General features: G+C 47.0%; 1 protein-coding gene across 1 annotated transcript in view; it reads right to left on the bottom strand.

The window, feature by feature from the left end:
- The window catches only part of AK5 (adenylate kinase 5), a 167752-nt gene that overhangs the window by 117212 nt on the left and 25686 nt on the right, over positions 1–24854 (bottom strand). The window contains exon 6 of the mRNA XM_083157793.1: positions 18350–18541. Coding sequence (XP_083013919.1) covers positions 18350–18541 — 192 coding nt within the window. The remainder of the gene's footprint in view (positions 1–18349; positions 18542–24854) is intronic.

Here is a 24854-nt window from a genome sequence, read left to right as displayed (position 1 = left end):
ATAGATAGATAGATAGATAGATGGATTTAAAATATGTAATTCACACTATGGCCCTTATTCTGGTTGAATCGGATGGATGCGTATTTTCGGACGGCCACCGAGTGTTCTTAGCCCCGCCTACCGTACGGATCACTCACACCGCCCGAATGTGGTAAGACGTCGAGTGAACGGACCGCGAGTGGATGTTTCATGTGAACACCTCCCCCATCTGTGGGAACCTCCCCCATCCTCCGATGGTCGCCAACCATCGAATGATGGACCGAGAGCAGGGATATGGGCGGGCAGCTGGCATCCGGCTAGGTCAGCTGTCTGCCCCCCACATGTGCGTCACGGCCGGATTACCATACGTACGCCCATGAAACGCGGGGCGTACGCATATGGTAATGAACCCAAACAGCCCTTCACGCCCCTCTTCACCCCCTGCTCGGATTGTTCCGACCGATTGTTTTCTGTACGAAATTCACACTATATTCGGACGTGCGCGGCGTTCGCACATGCGCAGAAACACCTCTGCACATGTGCAAACACAATACATCGCCGTCTGACCGCACACGCAGCTGTCCGACTCAATGAGAATCAGGTACTATGGGTGAAATGTAATAGGATGAGAGACTCAGAAAGTGAGAGATTTGGTAAGAAATCTCCAGGGTTTTTTTAAAGCGGCAATCATTTACACTGCAAAATCAAACTGGTGTAAATGATTGCCGCTTTATAAAAAACTGGCGATTTCTTACCACATCTCTCACTTTCAGATTTTTTGCGGTAACCCGGCAAGGGATGTCTACAGAATCCCAAAATGCAGTAAAAACCCCAATAACGGGGTTTTTACCGAATTTTTCGCTTAGAGAATCTCCCCCCATATATTCCCTGCGATCAGGCCTGAATTAAGCCCACTGTATAGCAGAACAGTCGGCAGGAGATATTTGGAGTTTTCTGAACACAATTTTTTTTATTATTCCAACATATTTTTTTGTTTTTAATCTTTCCCTTATTGACCTGTTGGATATAAATATTTTAACTGGGTTCAATAAAGGTGATATTTTTATAAAATGTGCATCAAGAAATGAGAACTTTTTTTGCCTCCTAATCCTTTATGAATTAAATGAAATTGTGTCAGGGAGAGTATTCGATCCCCCGGCGCTATTTCCGACCGGGGAAATGGTGGCGGGTGCCTATTCAACGCGGTCTTTCCCGACATCATTGAAGAGGCATCTCCGCATAACGAACGAGAACGGCCGGATCTCGGTGATCCACGGGATTTTCTCACGGACACGTCCCCTTTCCAGCACTCTGCAGGCGGGACATTGCATCCCGCCTGCCGATTATCAGTCGAGCAGGCCAAGAACGGGCAAGGGGCACTGTCCCGTGACTCTCCTGTGGCACTGGCAATTGGCTTGTAGAGTGCTACCTCCTAGACCAGCGTTTCCCAACCGGTGTGCCGCGGCACACTAGTGTGCCGTCAGCGGTAGTCTGGTGTGCCGCGAGAACATGCGCTGCCCGGCTGCTAGCATTAGAGTACAGGGCTCGGGCAGCACCTGGCCTGTCACATTGCCCAGCGTATGCGACGTGGAGTGACTCAGCCATGCCAATGCTGTGCGCGGGAGCAAGAAATCCCTACAGAAGATGATTTCTGTAGCAAGCTGGAGACAGGCAGCAGCGTGTGAAACCCGGCGCTGACGACAGAAAGTCCCGGCGCTGACGAGGGGAGTGGACCCACCTGCAAAGCTGCAGGTATATAGCACCATGTATAATTAAGGGTGGTGTGTGGGGGAAACATAGGGCAGCCTGTATTGTGGTCGTGGAGGGGAGAGGATCGGATTGGGGCTTTAACCCTTGCTCTCCGTCGCCACCCCACCTCTTCTTTCTCTTCCCTGCTCTCTCTCTCTTCTTCCCTAGACCCCCTCTCTCTCCTCCCCCATATCTCTCCCCTGTCTCTCTCCTGCACTCTCCCCGACACCAGCAATGCATCCCGCCACTCAGCTGCAGATGATGAAATCCACTAATTATGGCATTGGCACCAGTTATGTTTTTTTAATATAATTGATGTGGTGGACAGTGTGAGGAATTTCCTGGGACACAGAACAGTGTGTGAATTCCCTGTGGGAGGCATGGGGGAGGGGGGCAGTGTGTGGAATCACTGTGGGGCAGTGAGGGGCAATGTGTGAAATTACTTGGGGTACCAATGTGTTTAACTACTGTGGATAAAATTTGTATCACTATGTGGGCCATTGTGCTTGTATTACTCTGGGGGCCCCTATGTTTTATTACTGTGGGGGCCAGTGAGTGCATGCATGCGTGCTGTATTTTTTAAATTGGGGCCAATGTGTGTGTTGTTGTTTTTTTATCCTGACTGTTGGTGTGCCTTGGCGATTTAAAAGTCGGGTCCGGTGTGCCTCGAGCTGAAAAAGGTTGAAAAACACTGTCCTAGACCCAGTGTGCAGGGCAGAGCATGACCCTGCTATAGCCATGTGTACGAATAGGGGCGATTCAGTTGCACATGGGGTGAATATCCACATTTAGGGGTCTGTGTACTAAGCCTTAGTGAGAGATAAAGTGGAGAGAGATAACGTACCAGCTACTCAGCCCCAACTGGAACATTACAGGCTGTTTGAAAATGACAGTTAGAAGCCCTGACGTCTGCTCACACAGTAATGCCGCATTCCAAATGTTAGTTTGCAGTGCAGCCAACTTCATACACGGTAACTCGCAATAGCACCAACATAGACCGCATCAGTGCAATTCGTCTATAGAATAAGTCTATAGTTCCCATTAATTGTGCAAATACCCCCCGGTATATAGATCGAAGACACTGAGCAGTCCCAAGTTCCCCCCACTCTTATCTCAGGAGGAAACATTGGATGTTTGATAAGTGACTGTGGACTCTGGAACTGTACAATCATTAGAAGCGGACAGAGCCCAGGAGACGACTTACATGTCAAGTATAAAAATAATAAGCTCTGCCAAGGTATAAGATGTACCCAGCGCCCTGACCGGTCCAGCCCCCGTTCCCCCGCCGAGTGCTCAGAAGGGACGCAGCCAATTAAATCCTCTGCCTGAGCTACAGGAAGATGTAGATGTCAGACTTTCACATGAAATAAATCATACAGAAATAGGATTAACCCCCAGTAAGCGCAGTGCCGCCATCATTAGCACATTTCCCTCCCCCCCCAGAATCCTTCACTGGTTCCATAATTAGGCATGGAAATCAGCCCTCATTAGCTGTTCTTTAATGATCGTATAAGAATATTTAATAAATGATACGGTGGCAAAAGATCAAAGCGGGCCGCTTGTAAACATGTGTTAAATTTAATGAGCTGCTGGTTAATGTTTTAACAGGGGGAACCAATTTATCATCGCCTGCCCCGGGCGAGGTTCTCAGGATGATAATATAAAAGGAAACGGAGCAATCAAATCCTTATTTCACCAGCTTGGTTTTCCCGTCCGCCCAGCCACTCAGACAGGGCGGGTATATGGGGCACAGATAATGATGCACCGGGGACAGATTTACTGGGGCAAGATTATGCAAATGACGTGCTGTATAATTGGGTTGTATCGGTATTCCCAGTGATAATTGTGACAACATCCCATATCGTGGGGAAGTAATGAGGATGCTGGAGAATTAATGTTCTACAAGGGGGGTTCCATATATATAATATATAATATTCAGCTCATACATATACGTGTAATAGGGGTACATACGGCATCCCGGGAATCAGGACAATGGTCACAAGATCCTGACAGCCAATAGCAGGAATCCAGACATGCCAACTTGCTGCCCTTCACCATCGGCTGTAGATTTCCTGCCACCCGGGGGCTTCCCCAATGCTCCATAGAGAACCGGACCCATAGAATTAGGGAATGTTCCCGGAGTTATGGGGAAAACAGGTTGTGACGCAACCAAGTGGTTCTGGTATAAATGTCCAGGTCTGCAATCACTAGGTGGATCACTAATAGTCGACACCTAAAAATGGTCAACATACTCTAGGTTGACAGTGACCGTAGGCCAACACAAGTAAACGGTCGACAGGAACATGGTCAACACATAAAAAGATTGACACAGGTTTTTAATGTCTTTGGTGTCTATGTCGACATGGGCACCACATCACATGGCACACTATTACATTTCCCCTCCATGTCCAATGGGGTGGCAAAAAAATAAAATAAAAACATGAAAAACTTGCGTCAACCTGTTTAATGCGTCAACCATGTCCATGTTTTGCTTGTGTCAACCTTCTGTCAATGTTGACCTAGAGCAGTGATTTTTAACTTTTTTTTAGACTTGCGGCACACCATCAGACTTCCCACAGGGAAAAACAAACCCATTGGCCCCCATATGAAAAAACTGGTCCCCACAGGTAACAGAAATAAAACATATTATCCCTCACATGACAACAGGAGACCAGTGAACAACAGTTGTACTGGTGGCAGTTCTAAAGTGGTATGGTTGAAAAACGCTGACATTATGTCGACCATTTTCATGGTGGACCTGTCGGATACCCACCCACGGTCAGGGCAATTAAACTGGATTACTGTTGGCATGAACAGAAACCTGCAGTAACGGAAGCCTCCAGTCTGATCACCGGCTGCCATAGACTATAACTGAATAGCCCCGGCAGATTAATTAGCCTGCAGTAATTAACCAGAGCTAATTGAATCTGACCCTTAGAAGGACAATTAAGTGGCATTACGATAGGGTACAGTAACCAGGAAGGTTTTCTAAATAGCACATAATCGGGGGTTAATACATATTGCATCGCCCCGGTGTCAGTCTGGTGAGGTCACCACTGTCCCCATCCCGTCACAGGCCAGGGATACTTAATGCTGCTCTCGCTGCGATGTGATGGAGACTCCAGGCTGCTGGTGGAACCCATCAAGCTAATTAATGCTAATTGCTACCTGGAAGCTTTCCAATGCTCGGAAGCTAATTTACAACCGGTAGAAGCGGAGAAGGCTGCGAGATCGCCTCATATCTCCTACAAAGGTCTCAGTCTCAGCAGCGAGCATCCTCCACAGCGTAATGAGCTGCCAATAGCCCTTCTCTGGGGAGATGCGATGTAATATACAGTGCCGGATATAGGTGTCAGGCCGCCCATAGGCGCAACATGTCTGCATCTATAATATCATTGTGAAATAACAAATGTTGATCATTTATTCAGCCTTAACCTTAATATACTGTAGGTACTTGTTTCCTAGCACGGCCACACCGATTTGCATCGGGGTGATCATGTCGGAAAAATCGCGTCGGTCGCATCGCATGCGACCAAATCGCATGCGATGCAACCGACGCGATCGACCCGATTTTTACATTGAATCAAATGTGAATAGGGCCCCTGGGACCCTATTTTACATTGGATTCAATGTAAAGTATTCCCCAGACCCCCAATTTTACCCCCTCAACGCCACCCCACGATTGACGCCAACCAGAAGCGTGGCGAGCCCGCGAGGGGTGGCGGTGCGCGTCCTCCGACCTTTTCATACCCCTACTATCCACGTCGGCGTGGAGTTGAGAATATAAAGTGTGGCGAGCGCAGCGAGCCCCGCGAGGGGACGCGTATAACTTCACAGGTATATGCGTCCCCTCGCCACGCTTCGGGCACGCTGCGCTCGCCACACTTTATATTCTCAACTCCACGCCGACGTGGATAGTAGGGGTATGAAAAGGTCGGAGGACGCGCACTGCCGCCCCTCGCGGGCTCGCTGCGCTCGCCACGCTTCGGGTTGGCGTCAATCGTGGGGTGACGCTCACAATGGGGTTGCGGAACCCATGACGGGGCCATATACAATGTGAAATGGGTCATATTGGCCCATTTCACATTGTTTCCTATGTAAAATGGACTTAAATCAAGTCCATCTCATCTTGTGCCATTATAATGGCACAAGACCGACGCGATGCTCCCGATTTCAATGTTAAAAATATTTTAACATTGAAGCCTATGGCAAAATCGGGGGCATCGCGTCGGTCGCGTCGGGGGCCATGTTAATGCACGCGACCGACGCGATGCCCCGATTTTGCCTTTGCCGGCAAAATGGACCGGATTTCAAAGGAAATCGGGTCCATCGCGTACCGTACTTAACTTTAAGGTACACGATGCCCGCGATTGTGGCCGTGCTAGGAAACAAGTACCATACTGTATACTCTGTATTGATGAAGGGCTCAAATGAATGCTTTATTAATTTTTGTATCACCAACATATGCCTCAGTGCTGTACAATGAGACACCGCATCAGCTGCTGAGCAGTGGCCTCTCAGTAGTGGGTATCTCTGATTATACAGACCTCAGGGCACCGGGGGGGTGAGGCGGGCGCAGGATGGGCACAGGCCGAGCAGGACAGGTACAGGACACATCACAGCGACGCAGGCAGCAGAAAGGTCACTAATGTGATCAGACAGCAGATCAGAGGCGGCTTCGTTATATATCGAGAGCAACCCTGCTCATGTTCCGCCATTCACTTCAAAGCAGATCAGTACAAAACAAATAACGGTACAGGTCGGACGCATGGAGAAAATAAACATGACATACAATATACAGCAAAGGCAGGGTGCTCTGCAAGGGTCCACATTATACAATATACAGCTAAGGCAGGGTGCTCTGCAAGGGTCCACATTATACAATATACAGCAAAGGCAGCGTGCTCTGCAAGGGTCCACATTATACAATATACAGCAAAGGCAGGGTGCTCTGCAAGGGTCCACATTATACAATATACAGCAAAGGCAGGGTGCTCTGCAAGGGTCCACATTATACAATATACAGCAAAGGCAGGGTGCTCTGCAAGGGTCCACATTATACAATATACAGCAAAGGCAGCGTGCTCTGCAAGGGTCCACATTATACAATATACAGCAAAGGCAGGGTGCTCTGCAAGGGTCCACATTATACAATATACAGCAAAGGCAGGGTGCTCTGCAAGGGTCCACATTATACAATATACAGCAAAGGCAGCGTGCTCTGCAAGGGTCCACATTATACAATATACAGCAAAGGCAGCGCGCTCTGCAAGGGTCCACATTATACAATATACAGCAAAGGCAGGGTGCTCTGCAAGGGTCCACATTATACAATATACAGCTAAGGCAGGGTGCTCTGCAAGGGTCCACATTATACAATATACAGCAAAGGCAGCGTGCTCTGCAAGGGTCCACATTATACAATATACAGCAAAGGCAGGGTGCTCTGCAAGGGTCCACATTATACAATATACAGCAAAGGCAGGGTGCTCTGCAAGGGTCCACATTATACAATATACAGCAAAGGCAGCGCGCTCTGCAAGGGTCCACATTATACAGAGGTGTCCTCATACGTTCCTCATAAGCCTAGCGTCTATTATACCCCTCGCAGACCACAAAATCAACACAGGATAACTCAGGTGGATCTACGGTGTGAAAGCGACAATTCCCGGATCAAGCAACCCGGCATTATAATCCAGCTCACGACCAGGGTTGAACACGGTAAAAGGCAGTTTATACAAAAAATTTAATTATAATGGGTCCCGCCTCTTTCCAAGGCATCAAGTGCACTTCATTAGGAAGCGGACAGCTGCGGAAGATCCACCAACTCTTCTGGGGGACACTACCCGCTAATAGGCTTGTCAAACTAAAAATCCCAATTGGCCTAAATAATCAAGGTTTTATGTTTGTGTGGGCCACAAGAGATGGAATAAGTCTTAAGGTGCGTACACACGGGGCAATATGATCACTGGCAATATATTGCTCAGCAATCATATTGCCCCGTGTCCCGTTTTCATCTGCGACCAGAGATGGTCGCAGATGAAAATTTAAACACTGCTGGGTGAAGAGGCAGGGGATGTCGCAGGTCGGAGGAGCAGCGACCATTCAGGGGCTGAAAACGGGAGCGCGCACCCGGCGATTTATCGCTGGTGCACACTCCAATCACTGGCAATATGGTCGCTCAGCGAGCATATTCCCAGCGATTTCAGCCCCTATCGCCCCCGTGTGTACACAGCATTAGATTTAATTTTGTAAGGTATTTATTAGGATTAATAGAGTAGTGTCTCTGTAGCTTGGAACATATGTACCTTCCAGCCTCCTCTGTTCCTCTGAACACATGCCCCCTGTGTCTCTTTATGCTCCCTGTGTCCCCTCTATAGCCACAAGCCCTTTGTTCCTAGTGCCCCGCCTTCCTGCTCCTAGTGCCCCGCCTTCCTGCTCCTAGTGCCCTGCCTTCCTGCTCCTAGAGTCCCGCCTTCCTGCTCCTAGTGCCCCGTCTTCCTGTTCCTAGTGTCATGTGTGTATTCATTCTCCAGCCCCAATGACAGACCCCTTCAATTCACTTTCTTCTTGGACAATAAAGCATTCTGTAGAAATGCCACAACTTTTAATTATGGGCTTAGTAAATAAGACCTGCTCTAACGCATCAGTCTTATCTGTCACTGCACCTCACACATAAGAGTTCACCCTGCAATATATACTGTAATTACTTTTCATTACTGAGTGATAAACACAGAACTAATCCCCAGACCCAATAATTACCCCGTAATAGCCATAATCTACAGCGAGTGAACAGCAATGAGAGGCCGGCAGCTCGTTCTGTGCAGGATCCTGACGGTAATTATACCAGACAATCCGCCCCGCTTTTCCATCTAACAGAATAGTTCAATATCTGATTATAAGTACACAACGCCTCCACCCAGACAGATCAATGGCGGCATCCCTCCGCGCCTGACAAGTAGGAAAGTTAAAGAAAAAGTCAGTTTACACTTCGAATCAAATAAACGCAACTCTGAATTCCACGGACTGTTAGATTTAACGATGAAGTGAAAATAATTCCCCTTCTGTGATCTGACTCTCAGATTAGTCTAAAGGTGACATAACGGTCATCAACAGGAAGTTACTGCCTATAATACAAGGAGTATATTGCTGAGATCTGGCACAGTGGGATCACAATATCCCTCAAATAAATACTTTATCAGTGATTTACCAAACCTGAATGAACAGATGTGTTATTAGCAGGTACTGTACTGTGAGCATTGGGGAGTAGTGTCCTAGGTCTGTATAGGGTGTAATAGATGTATTATGGCCAGTGGTCAGGACATGTTGGTTGTGTAGTGTCCTATAGGGTGTAATAGATGTATTATGGCCAGCGGTCAGGACATGTTGGGGTGTAGTGTACTATGTCTGTATAGGGTGTAATAGATGTATTATGGCCGGCGGTCAGGACATGTTGGGGTGTAGTGTCCTATGTCTGTATAGGGTGTAACAGATGTATTATGGCCAGCGGTCAGGACATGTTGGGGTGTAGTGTCCTATGTCTGTATAGGGTGTAACAGATGTATTATGGCCGGCGGTCAGGTCATGTTGGGGTGTAGTGTCCTATGTCTGTATAGGGTGTAACAGATGTATTATGGCCGGCGGTCAGGACATGTTGGGGTGTAGTGTCCTATGTCTGTATAGGGTGTAACAGATGTATTATGGCCGGCGGTCAGGACATGTTGGGGTGTAGTGTCCTATGTCTGTATAGGGTGTAACAGATGTATTATGGCCGGCGGTCAGGTCATGTTGGGGTGTAGTGTCCTATGTCTGTATAGGGTGTAATAGATGTATTATGGCCGGCGGTCAGGACATGTTGGGGTGTAGTGTCCTATGTCTGTATAGGGTGTAACAGATGTATTATGGCCGGCGGTCAGGACATGTTGGGGGTGTAGTGCCCTATGTCTGTATAGGGTGTAACAGATGTATTATGGCCGGCGGTCAGGACATGTTGGGGTGTAGTGTCCTATGTCTGTATAGGGTGTAACAGATGTATTATGGCCGGCGGTCAGGACATGTTGGGGTGTAGTGTCCTATGTCTGTATAGGGTGTAATAGATGTATTATGGCCGGCGGTCAGGTCATGTTGGGGTGTAGTGTCCTATGTCTGTATAGGGTGTAACAGATGTATTATGGCCGGCGGTCAGGACATGTTGGGGTGTAGTGTCCTATGTCTGTATAGGGTGTAACAGATGTATTATGGCCGGCGGTCAGGACATGTTGGGGTGTAGTGTCCTATGTCTGTATAGGGTGTAACAGATGTATTATGGCCGGCGGTCAGGTCATGTTGGGGTGTAGTGTCCTATGTCTGTATAGGGTGTAATAGATGTATTATGGCCGGCGGTCAGGACATGTTGGGGTGTAGTGTCCTATGTCTGTATAGGGTGTAATAGATGTATTATGGCCGGCGGTCAGGACATGTTGGGGGTGTAGTGCCCTATGTCTGTATAGGGTGTAATAGAAGTATTATGGCCAGCGGTCAGGACATGTTGGGGTGTAGTGTCCTATGTCTGTGTAGGTGTAATAGATGTATTATGGTCGGCGGTCAGGACATGTTGGGGTGTAGTGTCCTATGTCTGTATAGGGTGTAATAGATGTATTATGGTCAGCGGTCAGGACATGTTGGGGTGTAGTGTCCTATGTCTGTATAGGGTGTAATAGATGTATTATGGCCAGCGGTCAGGACATGTTGGGGTGTAGTGTCCTATGTCTGTATAGGGTGTAATAGATGTATTATGGCCAGTGGTCAGGACATGTTGGGGTGTAGTGTCCTATGTCTGTATAGGGTGTAATAGATGTATTATGGCCGGCGGTCAGGACATGTTGGGGTGTAGTGTCCTATGTCTGTATAGGGTGTAATAGATGTATTATTGCCAGCGGTCAGGACATGTTGGGGTGTAGTGTCCTATGTCTGTATAGGGTGTAATAGATGTATTATTGCCAGCGGTCAGGACATGTTGGGGTGTAGTGTCCTATGTCTGTATAGGGTGTAATAGATGTATTATTGCCAGCGGTCAGGACATGTTGGGGTGTAGTGTCCTATGTCTGTATAGGGTGTAATAGATGTATTATGGCCAGCGGTCAGGACATGTTGGGGTGTAGTGTCCTATGTCTGTATAGGGTGTAATAGATGTATTATGGCCAGTGGTCAGGACATGTTGGGGGTGTGGTGTCCTATGTCTGTATAGGGTGTAATAGATGTATTATGGCCGGCGGTCAGGACATGTTGGGGTGTAGTGTCCTATGTCTGTATAGGGTGTAATAGATGTATTATGGCCAGCGGTCAGGACATGTTGGGGGTGTAGTGTCCTATGTCTGTATAGGGTGTAATAGATGTATTATGGCCAGTGATGTGGACATGTTGTGGGTGTAGTGTCCTATGTCTGTATAGGGTGTAATAGATGTATTATGGTCAGCGGTCAGGACATGTTGGGGGTGTAGTGTCCTATGACTGTATAGGGTGTAATAGATGTGTTATGGCCGGTGGTCAGGACATGTTGGGGTGTAGTGTCCTTTGTCTGTATAGGGTGTAACAGATGTATTATGGGCAGTGGTCAGGACATGTTGTGGTGTAGTGTCCTGTGTCTGTATAGGGTGTAATAGATGTATTATGGCCGGCGGTCAGGACATGTTGGGGTGTAGTGTCCTGTGTCTGTATAGGGTGTAATATATGTATTATGACCAGTGGTCAGGACATGTTGGGGGTGTAGTGTCCTATGTCTGTATAGGGTGTAATAGATGTATTATGGCCAGTGGTCAGGACATGTTGGGGTGTAGTGTCCTATGTCTGTATAGGGTGTAACAGATGTTTTATGGTCAGCGGTCAGGACATGTTGGGGTGTAGTGTCCTATGTCTGTATAGGGTGTAATAGATATATTATGGCCAGTGATCAGGACATGTTGGGGGTGTAGTGTCCTATGTCTGTATAGGGTGTAATAGATGTATTATGGCCGGCGGTCAGGACATGTTGGGGTGTAGTGTCCTATGTCTGTATAGTGTGTAATAGATGTATTATGACCAGTGGTCAGGACATGTTGGGGTGTAGCTTCCTAGGTCTGTATAGGGTGTAATAGATGTATTATGGGCAGCGGTCAGGACATGTTGGTGGTGTAGTGTCCTATGTCTGTATAGGGTGTAATAGATGTATTATGGCCAGTGGTCAGGACATGTTGGGGTGTAGTGTCCTACGTCTGTATAGGGTGTAATAGATGTATTATGGCCATTGATCAGGACATATTGTGGGTGTAGTGTCCTATGTCTGTATAGGGTGTAATAGATGTATTATGGCCAGCGGTCAGGACATGTTGGGGGTGTAGTGTCCTATGTCTGTATAGGGTGTAATAGATGTATTATGGCCAGCGGTCAGGACATGTTGTGGGTGTAGTGTCCTATGGCTGTATAAGGTGTAATAGATGTATTATGGCCAGCGGTCAGGACATGTTTTGGTGTAGTGTCCTATATACATGTGCAGTTTGTTTTTGTAATGGGAGTGTGCGTATTTGCGGGAAAAAAAAACCCACAGGCGTGGGGTCCCCCGAGCAAAACCAGCCCCAGTCTCATAGAGCCGGTCCTGGTTTCCCAAATATAGGGGAAACAAATCGTGTGATTCCCCGAATTTTAATTTCTACCGTTTTGGTGATCCATTGGCTTAGAACCGGGTTCTATAGAAGGGGAGATTTTTAGTATATGTGACACCGGGAAGGGAAGCGGCAAGAAACTGTGGGTGGGGTCCCCTCCAATTGTCTGCCGTTTGCAGGGGTTTCTGGCTTCCTCTCCAGCCAGGGCGCCATCGCCGGACTGCACACAGTGAGCAATCCTGTGCTCTGGTGGGTCAGCTCCTCCTTTATCCGAGATGAACAAAGGAAAGTTCTCCAATTGTGGTGTAACCCAAAGATAATGAGTATAAAGAATATGTGAGGAACCACAGGTGCTCATATCATATGGGCAGGTTCCTGATCAAATGGCCCTTAGCCACGGCAGGTGTAGGACCCACTAAAAGACTAGCCACTCAGCCTGGAAGGGGGTATTAAAGAAGATCTGCTGGGGACTAATTCCCAGGTAATGGTTATCTCCAAAAAAGGAGACAAAAACATTGAAGATGCCGATGAACGTTGATGACTTGCAAATCACTCATATCTGGACCAAAGTGGTCCAGATATGAGACAGACGAGAGTTCCTCCGTCCAGACTGAGAGTCCCCAGGGTGTAGCTAAGGTAAGGAACCCAGTTTTCTGTGGAATGTTACCCCGCACCCCCTTCGCTATTACAAACCTGTCCACAAGTTCTACCAACAGCCCATGTATATCAGGCCACCTGTGATCTATAGTAGGAATGAATGCAGCATGTTTGACAATGTGACAGTTAGTAATGACTACAGCTGTGCACCAGCCAGGTGATCTGGGGAATGTGACAGTTAGTAATGACTACAGCTGTGCACCAGCCAGGTGATCTGGGGAATGTGACAGTTAGTAATGACTACAGCTGTGCACCAGCTAGGTGATCTGGGGAATGTGACAGTTAGTAAGGACTACAGCTGTGCACCAGCTAGGTGATCTGGGGAATGTGACAGTTAGTAATGACTATGGCTGTGCACCAGCTAGGTGATCTGGGGAATGTGACAGTTACAGTAGGAGCAAGTTTCATCTTTGCTCCTTTGGGCGTGGCTAGCCATGGCTAGCCATGGCTATTCTATTGTTCTCAGCTGCAATACAATACGTATTGCAGCTGAGAACAATAGAATAGCCATGGCTGGCCATGGCTAGCCATGGCCAAAGGAGCAAAGATGAAACTTGCTCCTACTGTAGTAATGACTACAGCTGTGCACCAGCCAGGTGATCTGGGGAATGTGACAGTTAGTAATGACTACAGCTGTGCACCAGCCAGGTGATCTGGGGAATGTGACAGTTAGTAATAACTATGGCTGTGCACCAGCTAGGTGATCTGGGGAATTTGACAGTTAGTAATGACTACGGCTGTGCACCAGCTAGGTGGTCTGGGGAATGTGACAGTTAGTACTGACTACAGCTGTGCACCAGCTAGGTGATCTGGGGAATGTGACAGTTAGTAATGACTACGGCTGTGCACCAGCTTGGTGATCTGGGGAATGTGACAGTTAGTAATGACTACACCTGTGCAGCCACTAGGGGATTTGGAAAATGTGGACCGTTGGTAGATTTCGAGGACTGGTTTGGCCAGCCCTGCATTAAAGTGATCCATCTGGAGGCAACCAAACCCTTTAAATACAGGACAAGCCAAAAAAAAACCTCCTAGATTTCACTACATAATCTAAAAGTGCATGGGATCCAGTTAAATATGGCATCATCCAGATGGTAGCCTTCATTGGCGACACACATTTGTAGTCAATGCCTGAAAGTAAGCTCACAGGTCCAGTCATTACTCAATGACCTCAACGTTCTTTAGTAATGTCAGGGCATTCTTATTTGGAAGCCCCCGTCAGTAGGGTCTCGCCTGTAAGCCAGGAATAATAGTTTGCGGATCAGCGGATTAAAATCGACTCCTGTATTATTCTTGGGCTACGATCTCAGCCAATAGGTCTCAAGGTGTCGGTATTGTTACATAACGTTTCCGTTCCAGTTTGTGCTCTCACAAAGATGCGAGGATCTCATCCAGAACAGAAATCGTTCCCTGTAACTAAATCAAACGCATCCTGTTTCCTAATCAAACACGCTTAGATTTCCCAGTAAAGGTCACAGTTTTGTTGGAACGTAACAGACACAATAAAATCCTGTATTTACTTTTCATGATGGAATACAGATTATGCCAAGAGACCTCCCCGATGCATTCTTCCGATACATGAAATATTCAGCGATGCTTCTGCGGAGACTGACAATAGATGAAGGGTATTTATGCAGCGTCTGGAGCTGGTACGATCCCCCCACTGCTGGCAAGCGGAGTACAGCATGTGCTCCAACGCATTGTGCTCGGTCGGGTCAGTGCGCAATCTGGACATTTGCATTTTAGCATTGGTAAATATTTATTGTAACCCTTCGTGGCTTCTGTGCCGATATTCAGCTCTTGTTGTCTCAGCTACAGTAGTGTGGGTCTGCGTCGGGCGGCGATAGAAGCCCATAGGCTCAAAGGGGGGCGATACCCTACCCAGCATAGATGCGGTGGCTGTTGAAAATGTGAAAATTCGGTAGAACCCCCGAAAACGGGGGTTTACCGCATTTTTACCTCAGTACATTCCGCCCATTAACTCCTAACTCAAAAACTTATATAAACATAGGGGGTTATTCCATCTGTGCAGATATTTCCAGACGGGGGAAAGAACGCCACTCACCTGTTCAATGCTGCCGTCACTGATATTGAAGGGTGCCAGAGCCGACTTTTTTTAAAGTCAGATCTGTTTTGTTGGAAACGTCACAGATTGTCGAATTCGGGGCCATTTCCCGACAATCCGCAGCCGTTTCGGACAATTTACAGACTTTACGACACTCTATAGTCGGCATTCAATGTACTGTGGGAAGTCATCGGAACCGGCCCAGGAATTGAATACCCCCCATAGTGGCATTTAAGAAAATAAAATTCAGATGGTTCTTAAATGAAATCGACTTACTCTAAAAAACACAAACAACAAAGAACGAGATTTTTAGGTGACATCTGGGATCCGTTGCAGAATGAATACAATGACGCTGGCAAAGAGCCTGGCTGTTTCCTGATCTCCCAGCACTTAACGCCACATATGAAAGTGTACTTTTTCCTCAGTTTTAATAAAGCTTTGAAATGGTTTTTCCTGGCATTATTGTGCACCATGCCCCTAAGGAGCGCTGGAGTGGGTGTAAGGTACTGGAAAGTGGAAAGGAAAATGGCGAATTTGTGCTCACATGCCGACGGGCGCATACATACCTGGCTTATTGCAAATCAATATAAGTGCATACGTGTTCAAGTCCTTACTAAAGACTACTGGCTGGGACTCATTGGCACTGTGTGTGGCTTCCCTGTTTTTTGGACTGTGCTGCAGAACCTCCCCCCCCCCTCCCCCTGGATCCGCCAATGGCAATAGACTCCTTGGTCTCACATTTGTCAAACAGGCACACACTGCACGACAATATATTGAAGCCCATTACCAACAGCCATAGTACATACAACTAGACTTTTAAAAAGTTAAAGCGGGTTGGTCCCACCTGCAGCGAAGCAGAGAATGTTTGTTTGTCATTACAGGCTGTGACTCAGAGCAATACAACTATTAACGAGCAAATTACAAACAGTGGGACTAAAAATACTGGTACGTTAATGGCCCCTGACTGACTGGCTGGGCGTAGAGCCTGCAAGAATCTGTGCGCTGCTGTCTGGGAGTTAGACTGTAAGCTTTGCTGATTAGTAAGGACAGATGGAAGTGATTAAATCATTCTAGAAGGAGACCTGCTGTATCAGATACGAATGACGTAAATCAACGATAAAAGCCCTATTAATATTATAATAGCATTAATGTAATAATAAATACATGTAAATTATATTGAGCGCACTTCTGCATATTCCATCTAGCTGAAATGAACGTATTGGTGTCCCAGATTCCACATAAAGCCCACGTCAGTCTGCAATCGCAACGTTATTTTTACCACGGCCCCACAAGCCAGATGGTGAGGAACAACAAGACGCGGATGAGTCACAGAAGACGCCGTGAGATCTCCATATCAGACGAGAGAAACTCAGCTGCAAATTACAAAAAGGCAATCCAAACTTTTACAGAAGAATGAACGTCTGTCCACGTCCAAACCTCGGGGGCTATTCACTGATCAGCCCCGAAATACCCCGCGCCACGGGAGGAAGAGACTGATACCACGTCCTTCTGTAATATCAGTGTTACATCTGCCACGTATTCCCAGGCGAGGCAGCCGCTGGGTCAGATAATGATCAAGTCGCTAGGTACCAGGAACATGACTTAACCGGGATATGGTGCCTAGGTGGACAGTATGCATTTATTATTTATTACCAGTTACTTATATGTCGCACACATATTCCGCAGCGCTGTACAGAGAATATATGAATACTCACATCAGTCCCTGCCCCAGTGGAGCTTACAATCTATATTGCCTACCACATATACACACACACACACACAGACATTCTAGGGTTAATTTGTTGGGAGCCAATTAACCTACCAGTATATTTTTGGATTGTGGGAGGAAACCGGAGTACCCGGAGGAAACCCACGCAAGTACGGGGAGAATATACAAACTCCACACAGTTAGGGCCATTGGGGGGGGGGGGGGGGGTGGAACCCACTAAATATCGACAGGGCTTAGCTCGACACATGAAATAGGTCATAATGGCTAAGGAGGACGGGGTCGGAAGGTCAACAGTCAAAGGTCGACATGAGTTTTTCAAATTTTTATAAAAAAAACAGATGTTATTTCATACCCTACCATCTACTAGGGCATGGAGGGAGAACAGAATAGCGTACTATTATAACAGTGTGCTCAAATGATTTCTCTTACCTTTGGAAATAAGTTGGATGAGAGCTTGATGGTCAATAGGTCGACACCAAAAGGTCGACATGAGTTTTTCACAGTTTTTCAAAAAAAAAAAAAAAAAAATTGTTGGCACTTTTGAAAGCTACAACAATTGGGAACAGTAAAGTGGGCAGAGTGCGGCAGTAGCAGAGCGATGAACCAGGCGGGAAGAACGCTATACTACTTGTGGGTCCACTTGCTCAGGTGTCACCATGAAAAAAATGGTGAACAAAAACTCACGTCGACATTTTGTACAGATGCATCCTCATACTCTGTTTCCCAAGAAGAGTAAAATAGTCCCGCCCAGCGCACCAGGCATAGTCCCTCCCAGCGCACCATTCATAGTCCCGCCCCAGCGCACCAGTCATAGTCCCTCCCCAGCGCACCAGTCATAGTCCAGCCCCAGTGCACCAGGCATAGTCCCTCCCAGTGCACCAGGCATAGTCCCTCCCAGCGCACCAGTCATAGTCCCGCCCAGTGCACCAGGCATAGTCCCTCCCAGCGCACCATTCATAGTCCAGCCCCAGTGCACCAGGCATAGTCCAGCCCCAGCGCACCAGTCATAGTCCCTCCCCAGCGCACCAGGCATAGTCTCTCCCAGCGCACCAGTCATAGTCCCTCCCAGTGCACCAGTCATAGTCCAGCCCCAGTGCACCAGGCATAGTCCCTCCCAGCGCACCAGGCATAGTCCAGCCCCAGCGCACCAGTCATCGTCCCGCCCCAGCGCACCAGTCATAGTCCCGCCCCAGCGCACCAGTCATAGTCCCGACTCCAGCGCACCAGTCATAGTCCCGCCCCAGCGCACCAGTCATAGTCCCTCCCAGCACACCACGCATAGTCCCTCCCAGCACACCAAGCATAGTCCCTCCCAGCACACCAGGTATATAAATAAAACTAATTGTGACCAGCTTACATTGCCAGCTCACACTGACCAATCTGATGTGCGGCATTTGTACATCTGTACTGGGACTTGACCAACTATGAATTGGGGAATGACCCCCCACCAAACTACTCCTATGCAATACAGACATAAGTTGAACTCCTTTGTTTCGCAGTCAGACTGTAAGGAAACTAAAGTCTATGTACAGGTAATGAGGATTTGCTAGTTACCGTGATGATGAGGCCCTTTTCCTGGAAGTAGCTGACCAGCGGGACGGCGTTCTGCTTAAAGTTCATTAACCTCCTCTGAATAGCCTTGAGATTGTCATCAGGACGGCCTTGCTGCTCCGCCCGTTTCTGAAGTCTCTCTTTCAGCTTGTGATTGTCACACGCCAGGAACACCACTAGATCCGGGGTACAGATCTAAACCAAAAGTAAATAAAGTTATTCACAATGAAAAAGAAAATCCGGCAAAATAAAGAGAAGATCTGAAAAGGTTTCTTTGAAATTAGTAGTTAGAAATAGTCTGGGAACCCGGCTGCTCCAGTGGATTTGTTCCCAGTGGGCTGTCCCAGAGCATGGCTGGCAGCACAGTCCCACCCCCGAGGTGCAATGGAATAATTAGTGACATTGTGCAGTGGGGGCAGGGACACAATTACACAATTCACTGCGAATTACACCAGGACCCTGGACTTTAACTGCCTAAGGGCCAGATGTACTAAGCCTTGAAAAGTGATAACATGGAGAGTGATAAACCACCAACCAATCAGCTCCTACTTTTCATTTTTCAAACACTGCCTGTGACATGACAGTTTCGAGCTGATTGGCTGGGGATTTATCACTCTCAATTTTATCACTTTTCAAGCTTAGTAAATCTGGCCCTAAGAGGATGCGGTGTTTGTTTTAGACAGTTTCCATCATCCCTGTCCCATAGCCAACAGACTCATCCCATCCTGCAGACAATGTGTAACATTCAGCCTCGGTATCCAGTATTACAGATTACCCAGCTACAGAGAACCTCTCCGCCTTAACACTCTCAGAATAAAATAGGTTTCAAAAACCACTTTTTATAACAGCAGGCGTCGAGCCGAGACACTTACTTCGGTAACTAGATCCGAAGCCCACGCTGGGAGGGAGAGTCCCACAGAGACAGGGAATCGTGTTTACTAACCAGCGCCTGTGTCATGTGTGCTGAGTGATTCAGGCTTCTCCCAGCAGCAGAGAGACATATATACTGTAAGTACATATACCTGCACTCACCTGACCACTTATTTAAATTTATATTTAATAGTACAGATGTACGGTTTCAAAAAGGTTACAGTATCCAGTGTATAAAAGGACCCAATTTCAGGGCTGTTACCTCTCCCCCAGACTCCTTCACTTACTCCAATGCACTGCAGAGTGGGAGATTCTGGATTACATTTGAACCCCCCCCCCCCCCCCTCTAAAAATCTTGTGTTTGCCTAACCACCACCTTCCCCGCAGTCCTATCCCCTGGCAACCATGCGTCAGGAAGATACACCCCCCCCTGCGTGCGCCCGCAGCCGGAAAACCATCAAATTATTTCTCCATAATATAAGTCAGAGGAGACGGACATATTTGCGGACTTCCGGCCAAAGACATGGCAGGCGGCTGACATTGTGTGACGTCAGCTGCACACTCCCCCCCCCCAGCACACATTGACATATCCCCATTCCCATGGGAATGCCCAGCATTTTCATGGGAACGCCCTTGAAACGCTGGGCATTCCCATGGGTGAAACTTCTCCCACCCGCCGCACACCCCCGGGCCGCATTGCTCCATGCAAACATGCGCAGTAGAAAAACAGGTACTTATGTACTAACTGGGCTGCCGATTTTGAAATCGGGTCCATCGCATCGCATCCGACCATATCGCATGCGATGCGATGGACTCGATTTTTCCATAGGATTCAATGTTAAAATGGACTGAGTCCATTTTAACATGGAATTCAATGGGAAAAGGGGTCCTTTTCATACCCCTACTATCCAAGTGAGCATGGAGTTGGATATAAACCTGTGGCGAGCGTAGAGAGCCACCGAGCCCGAAGCGTGGCGAGCCCCGCGAGGGGACACAGAATACCGTTCGCTCGCCACGCTCGCCACAGGTTTATATCCAACTCCATGCCCACTTGGATAGTAGGGGTATGAAAAGGACCCCTTTTCCCATTGAATTCCATGTTAAAATGGACTCAGTCCATTTTAACATTGAATCCTATGGAAAAATCGGGTCCATCGCATCGCATCGCATCTGATTGTATGCCTTAAGTTAAGGCATACAATCAAAAAATCGGCAGCCCAGATACTACATAAGTACCGAAAAACATTGTTAGCGTTCAAACGGGGGACCGAACCAAACAGAATCAGGGCCCTTGTGTAGTACAGGTATAACGAAATACAGAAACATGCAACACGATTATGTCTCTGTTCTAATTTTATACCTGTTACCAGGCAGCCTGTAGCTCCGTTCCCTGTCTGCGCTACTGTAGTGTGCTCAGACCACAATACAGTATCACTACGCCTCACAGGGGATGTATATACTGTAGTGCTGCACTGTACGTGTCCTCTCTCATATGGTCAGACCACAATACAGTATCACTACGCCTCACAGGGGATGTATATACACTGTAGTGCTGCACTGTATATGTCCTCTCTCATATGGTCAGACCACAATACAGTATCACTACGCCTCACAGGGGATGTATATACTGTAGTGCTGCGCTGTACGTGTCCTCTACCATATGGTCAGACCACAATACAGTATCACTACACCTCACAGGGGATGTATATACTGTAGTGCTGCGCTGTACATGTCCTCTCTCATATGGAGAGACCACAATACAGTATCACTACGCCTCACAGGGGATGTATATACTGTAGTGCTGCACTGTACGTGTCCTCTCTCATATGGTCAGACCACAATACAGTATCACTACGCCTCACAGGGGATGTATATACTGTAGTGCTGCGCTGTATATGTCCTCTCTCATATTGTCAGGCCACAATACAGTATCACTACGCCTCACAGGGGATGTATATACTGTAGTGCTGCACTGTATATGTCCTCTCTCATATGGTCAGACCACAATACAGTATCACTACGCCTCACAGGGGATGTATATACTGTAGTGCTGCACTGTACGTGTCCTCTCTTATATGGTCAGACCACAATACAGTATCAATATGCCTCACATGGGATGTATATACTGTAGTGCTGCACTATATATGTCCGCTCATATTGTCAGACCACAATACAGTATCACTACGCCTCACAGGGGATGTATATACTGTAGTGCTGCACTGTACATGTCCTCTCTCATATGGTCAGACCACAATACAGTATCACTACGCCTCACAGGGGATGTATATACTGTAGTGCTGCGCTGTACGTGTCCTCTATCATATGGTCAGACCACAATACACTATCACTACGCCTCACAGGGGATGTATATACTGTAGTGCTGCACTGTACGTGTCCTCTCACATATGGTCAGACCACAATACAGTATCACTACACCTCACAGGGAATGTATATACTGTAGTGCTGCGCTGTATATGTCCTCTCTCATATGGTCAGACCACAATACAGTATCACTACGCCTCACAGGGGATGTATATACTGTAGTGCTGCACTGTACGTGTCCTCTCTCATATGGTCAGACCACAATACAGTATCACTACGCCTCACAGGGGATGTATATACTGTAGTGCTGCACTGTACGTGTCCTCTCTCATATGGTCAGACCACAATACAGTATCACTACGCCTCACAGGGGATGTATATACTGTAGTGCTGCACTGTACGTGTCCTCTCTTATATGGTCAGACCACAATACAGTATCACTATGCCTCACAGGGGATGTATATACTGTAGTGCTGCACTGTACGTGTCCTCTCTCATATGGTCAGACCACAATACAATATCACTACGCCTCACAGGGGATGTATATACTGTAGTGCTGCACTGTACATGTCCTCTCTTATATGGTCAGACCACAATACAGTATCATTACGCCTCAGGGGATGTATATACTGTAGTGCTGCACTGTACGTGTACAGTATCACTATGCCTCACAGGGGATGTATATACTGTAGTGCTGCACTGTATATGTCCTCTCTCATATGCTCAGACCACAATACACTATCACTACGCCTCACAGGGGATGTATATACTGTAGTGCTGCACTGTATATGTCCTCTCTTATATGGTCAGACCACAATACAGTATCATTACGCTTAAGGGGATGTATATACTGTAGTGCTGCACTGTACGTGTACAGTATCACTATGCCTCACAGGGGATGTATATACTGTAGTGCTGCACTGTATATGTCCTCTCTCATATGCTCAGACCACAATACACTATCACTACGCCTCACAGGGGATGTATATACTGTAGTGCTGCACTGTATGTGTCCTCTCTCATGTGGTCAGACCACAATACACTATCACTACGCCTCACAGGGGATGTATATACTGTAGTGCTGTATATGTCCTCTCTCATATGGTCAGACCACAATACACTATCACTACGCCTCACAGGGGATGTATATACTGTAGTGCTGCACTGTACGTGTCCTCTCTCATATGGTCAGACCACAATACAGTATCACTACGCCTCACAGGGGATGTATATACTGTAGTGCTGTATATGTCCTCTCTCATATGGTCAGACCACAATACACTATCACTACGCCTCACAGGGAATGTATATACTGTAGTGCTGCGCTATATATGTCCTCTCTCATATGGTCAGACCACAATACAGTATCACTACGCCTCACAGGGGATGTATATACTGTAGTGCTGCGCTGTACATGTCCTCTCTCATATGGTCAGACCACAATACAGTATCACTACGCCTCACAGGGGATGTATATACTGTAGTGCTGCACTGTACGTGTCCTCTCTCATATGGTCAGACCACAATACAGTATCACTACGCCTCACAGGGGATGTATATACTGTAGTGCTGCACTGTACGTGTACAGTATCACTATGCCTCACAGGGGATGTATATACAGGTTGAGTATCCCTTATCCAAAATGCTCGGGACCAGGAGAATTTTGGATAACGGATTATTCCGTATTTCGGAATATTTTAATATTTCAATGATGTATTTTGAAGTATCTTGCATTTATGCTGTATAAACACATAATATACACACAAATATATTTTATTACCACATAAAATACACACAAATATATTTTAATTGTTCAAAAAACAAGGTTTCAAAACGTGAAACAAAATGTGTGTACTATCTCAGCACTGAATTTGAATGCCAAGCAATCATTGTCTTGCACATATATAGTGCCAGTTACATATCATGTCCCCAGTGATGCTGTTACAAATGTCCCCAGTGAGTTTTCAGCAAAAAAAAAATAATTTTTCACTTTCTGGAATGTCCGTATTTCGGAATAATTCGGATAACGGATATTCGGATACGGGATACTCGACCTGTACTGTAGTGCTGCACTGTATATGTCCTCTCTTATATGGTCAGACCACAATACAATATCACTACGCCACACATGGGATGTATATACTGTAGTGCTGCACTGTATATGTCCGCTCTCTTATATGGTCAGACCACAATACAGTATCACTACGCCTCACAGGGAATGTACATACTGTAGTGCTGCGCTGTATATGTCCTCTCTCATATGGTCAGACCACAATACACTATCACTACGCCTCACAGGGAATGTACATACTGTAGTGCTGCGCTGTATATGTCCTCTCTCATATGGTCAGACCACAATACAGTATCACTACGCCTCACAGGGGATGTATATACTGTAGTGCTGCGCTGTACATGTCCTCTCTCATATGGTCAGACCACAATACAGTATCACTACGCCTCACAGGGGATGTATATACTGTAGTGCTGCGCTGTACGTGTCCTCTATCATATGGTCAGACCACAATACAATATCACTACGCCACACAGGGGATGTATATACTGTAGTGCTGCACTGGAGATAGCAATGGTTTGTAAACACAATGGAGCCACAGTTTGACTGACAGGACCCCTCTCTGGCAGATGTCTGTCGCACAGGTGCATGCACACACCGTCTGAAAGCCTTCTGGCAGAACTTAGGGCCTTATTCTAGTTCACTCTTTCTGACAAATTCCTTCTTAGATAGACAAAACCATGTGCACTGCAGGGGGGCAGATGTAAAATGTGCAGAGAGAATTAGGTTTGGGCGAGTCATTTTGTTTCTGTGCAGGGTAAATACTGACGCTTTATGTTTACACTGCAATATAGATCTCACTTTGAAGTAAAACCCCACCCAAATCTAACTCTCTCTGCACATGTAACATCTGCCCCACCTGCAGTGCACATGGTTTTGTCCATCTAAGAAGGATTTTGTCAGAAATATAATGACGTTTCTGCACTCTGGGACAGCGGAATAAGGTTTTCCTAACTGGCAGAGACGGTAAAATGCGCCAATTTAAACACAAAATGACCTACTATCCGCTGCACAGCAGAAGCCAATCCTCTGCAAACACCACATTCTCCGCACGTCCTGAGACTCAATATACAGACATGGGAACGATTGCAAATATTCAGAGATCCGGTGACAATTTCAGCTCTATCAATGCCAGAAGCGTCTGACGCATTATCGCCCCAATTCCCCGGACTGTAATCATGATCTTCAGCTGAACACATTGGGAAAGACTTTAGGAAGTTTTAGTATTCGGGGCACATCCCAGAG

The sequence above is a fragment of the Crinia signifera genome, chromosome 8, assembly GCF_055691185.1.
Source record: "Crinia signifera chromosome 8, ASM5569118v1, whole genome shotgun sequence".
Lineage (NCBI taxonomy): Eukaryota > Metazoa > Chordata > Amphibia > Anura > Myobatrachidae > Crinia > Crinia signifera.
The sequence above is the reverse complement of the archived record's forward strand: the minus strand, read 5'-3'. Positions and strand labels throughout refer to the sequence as shown.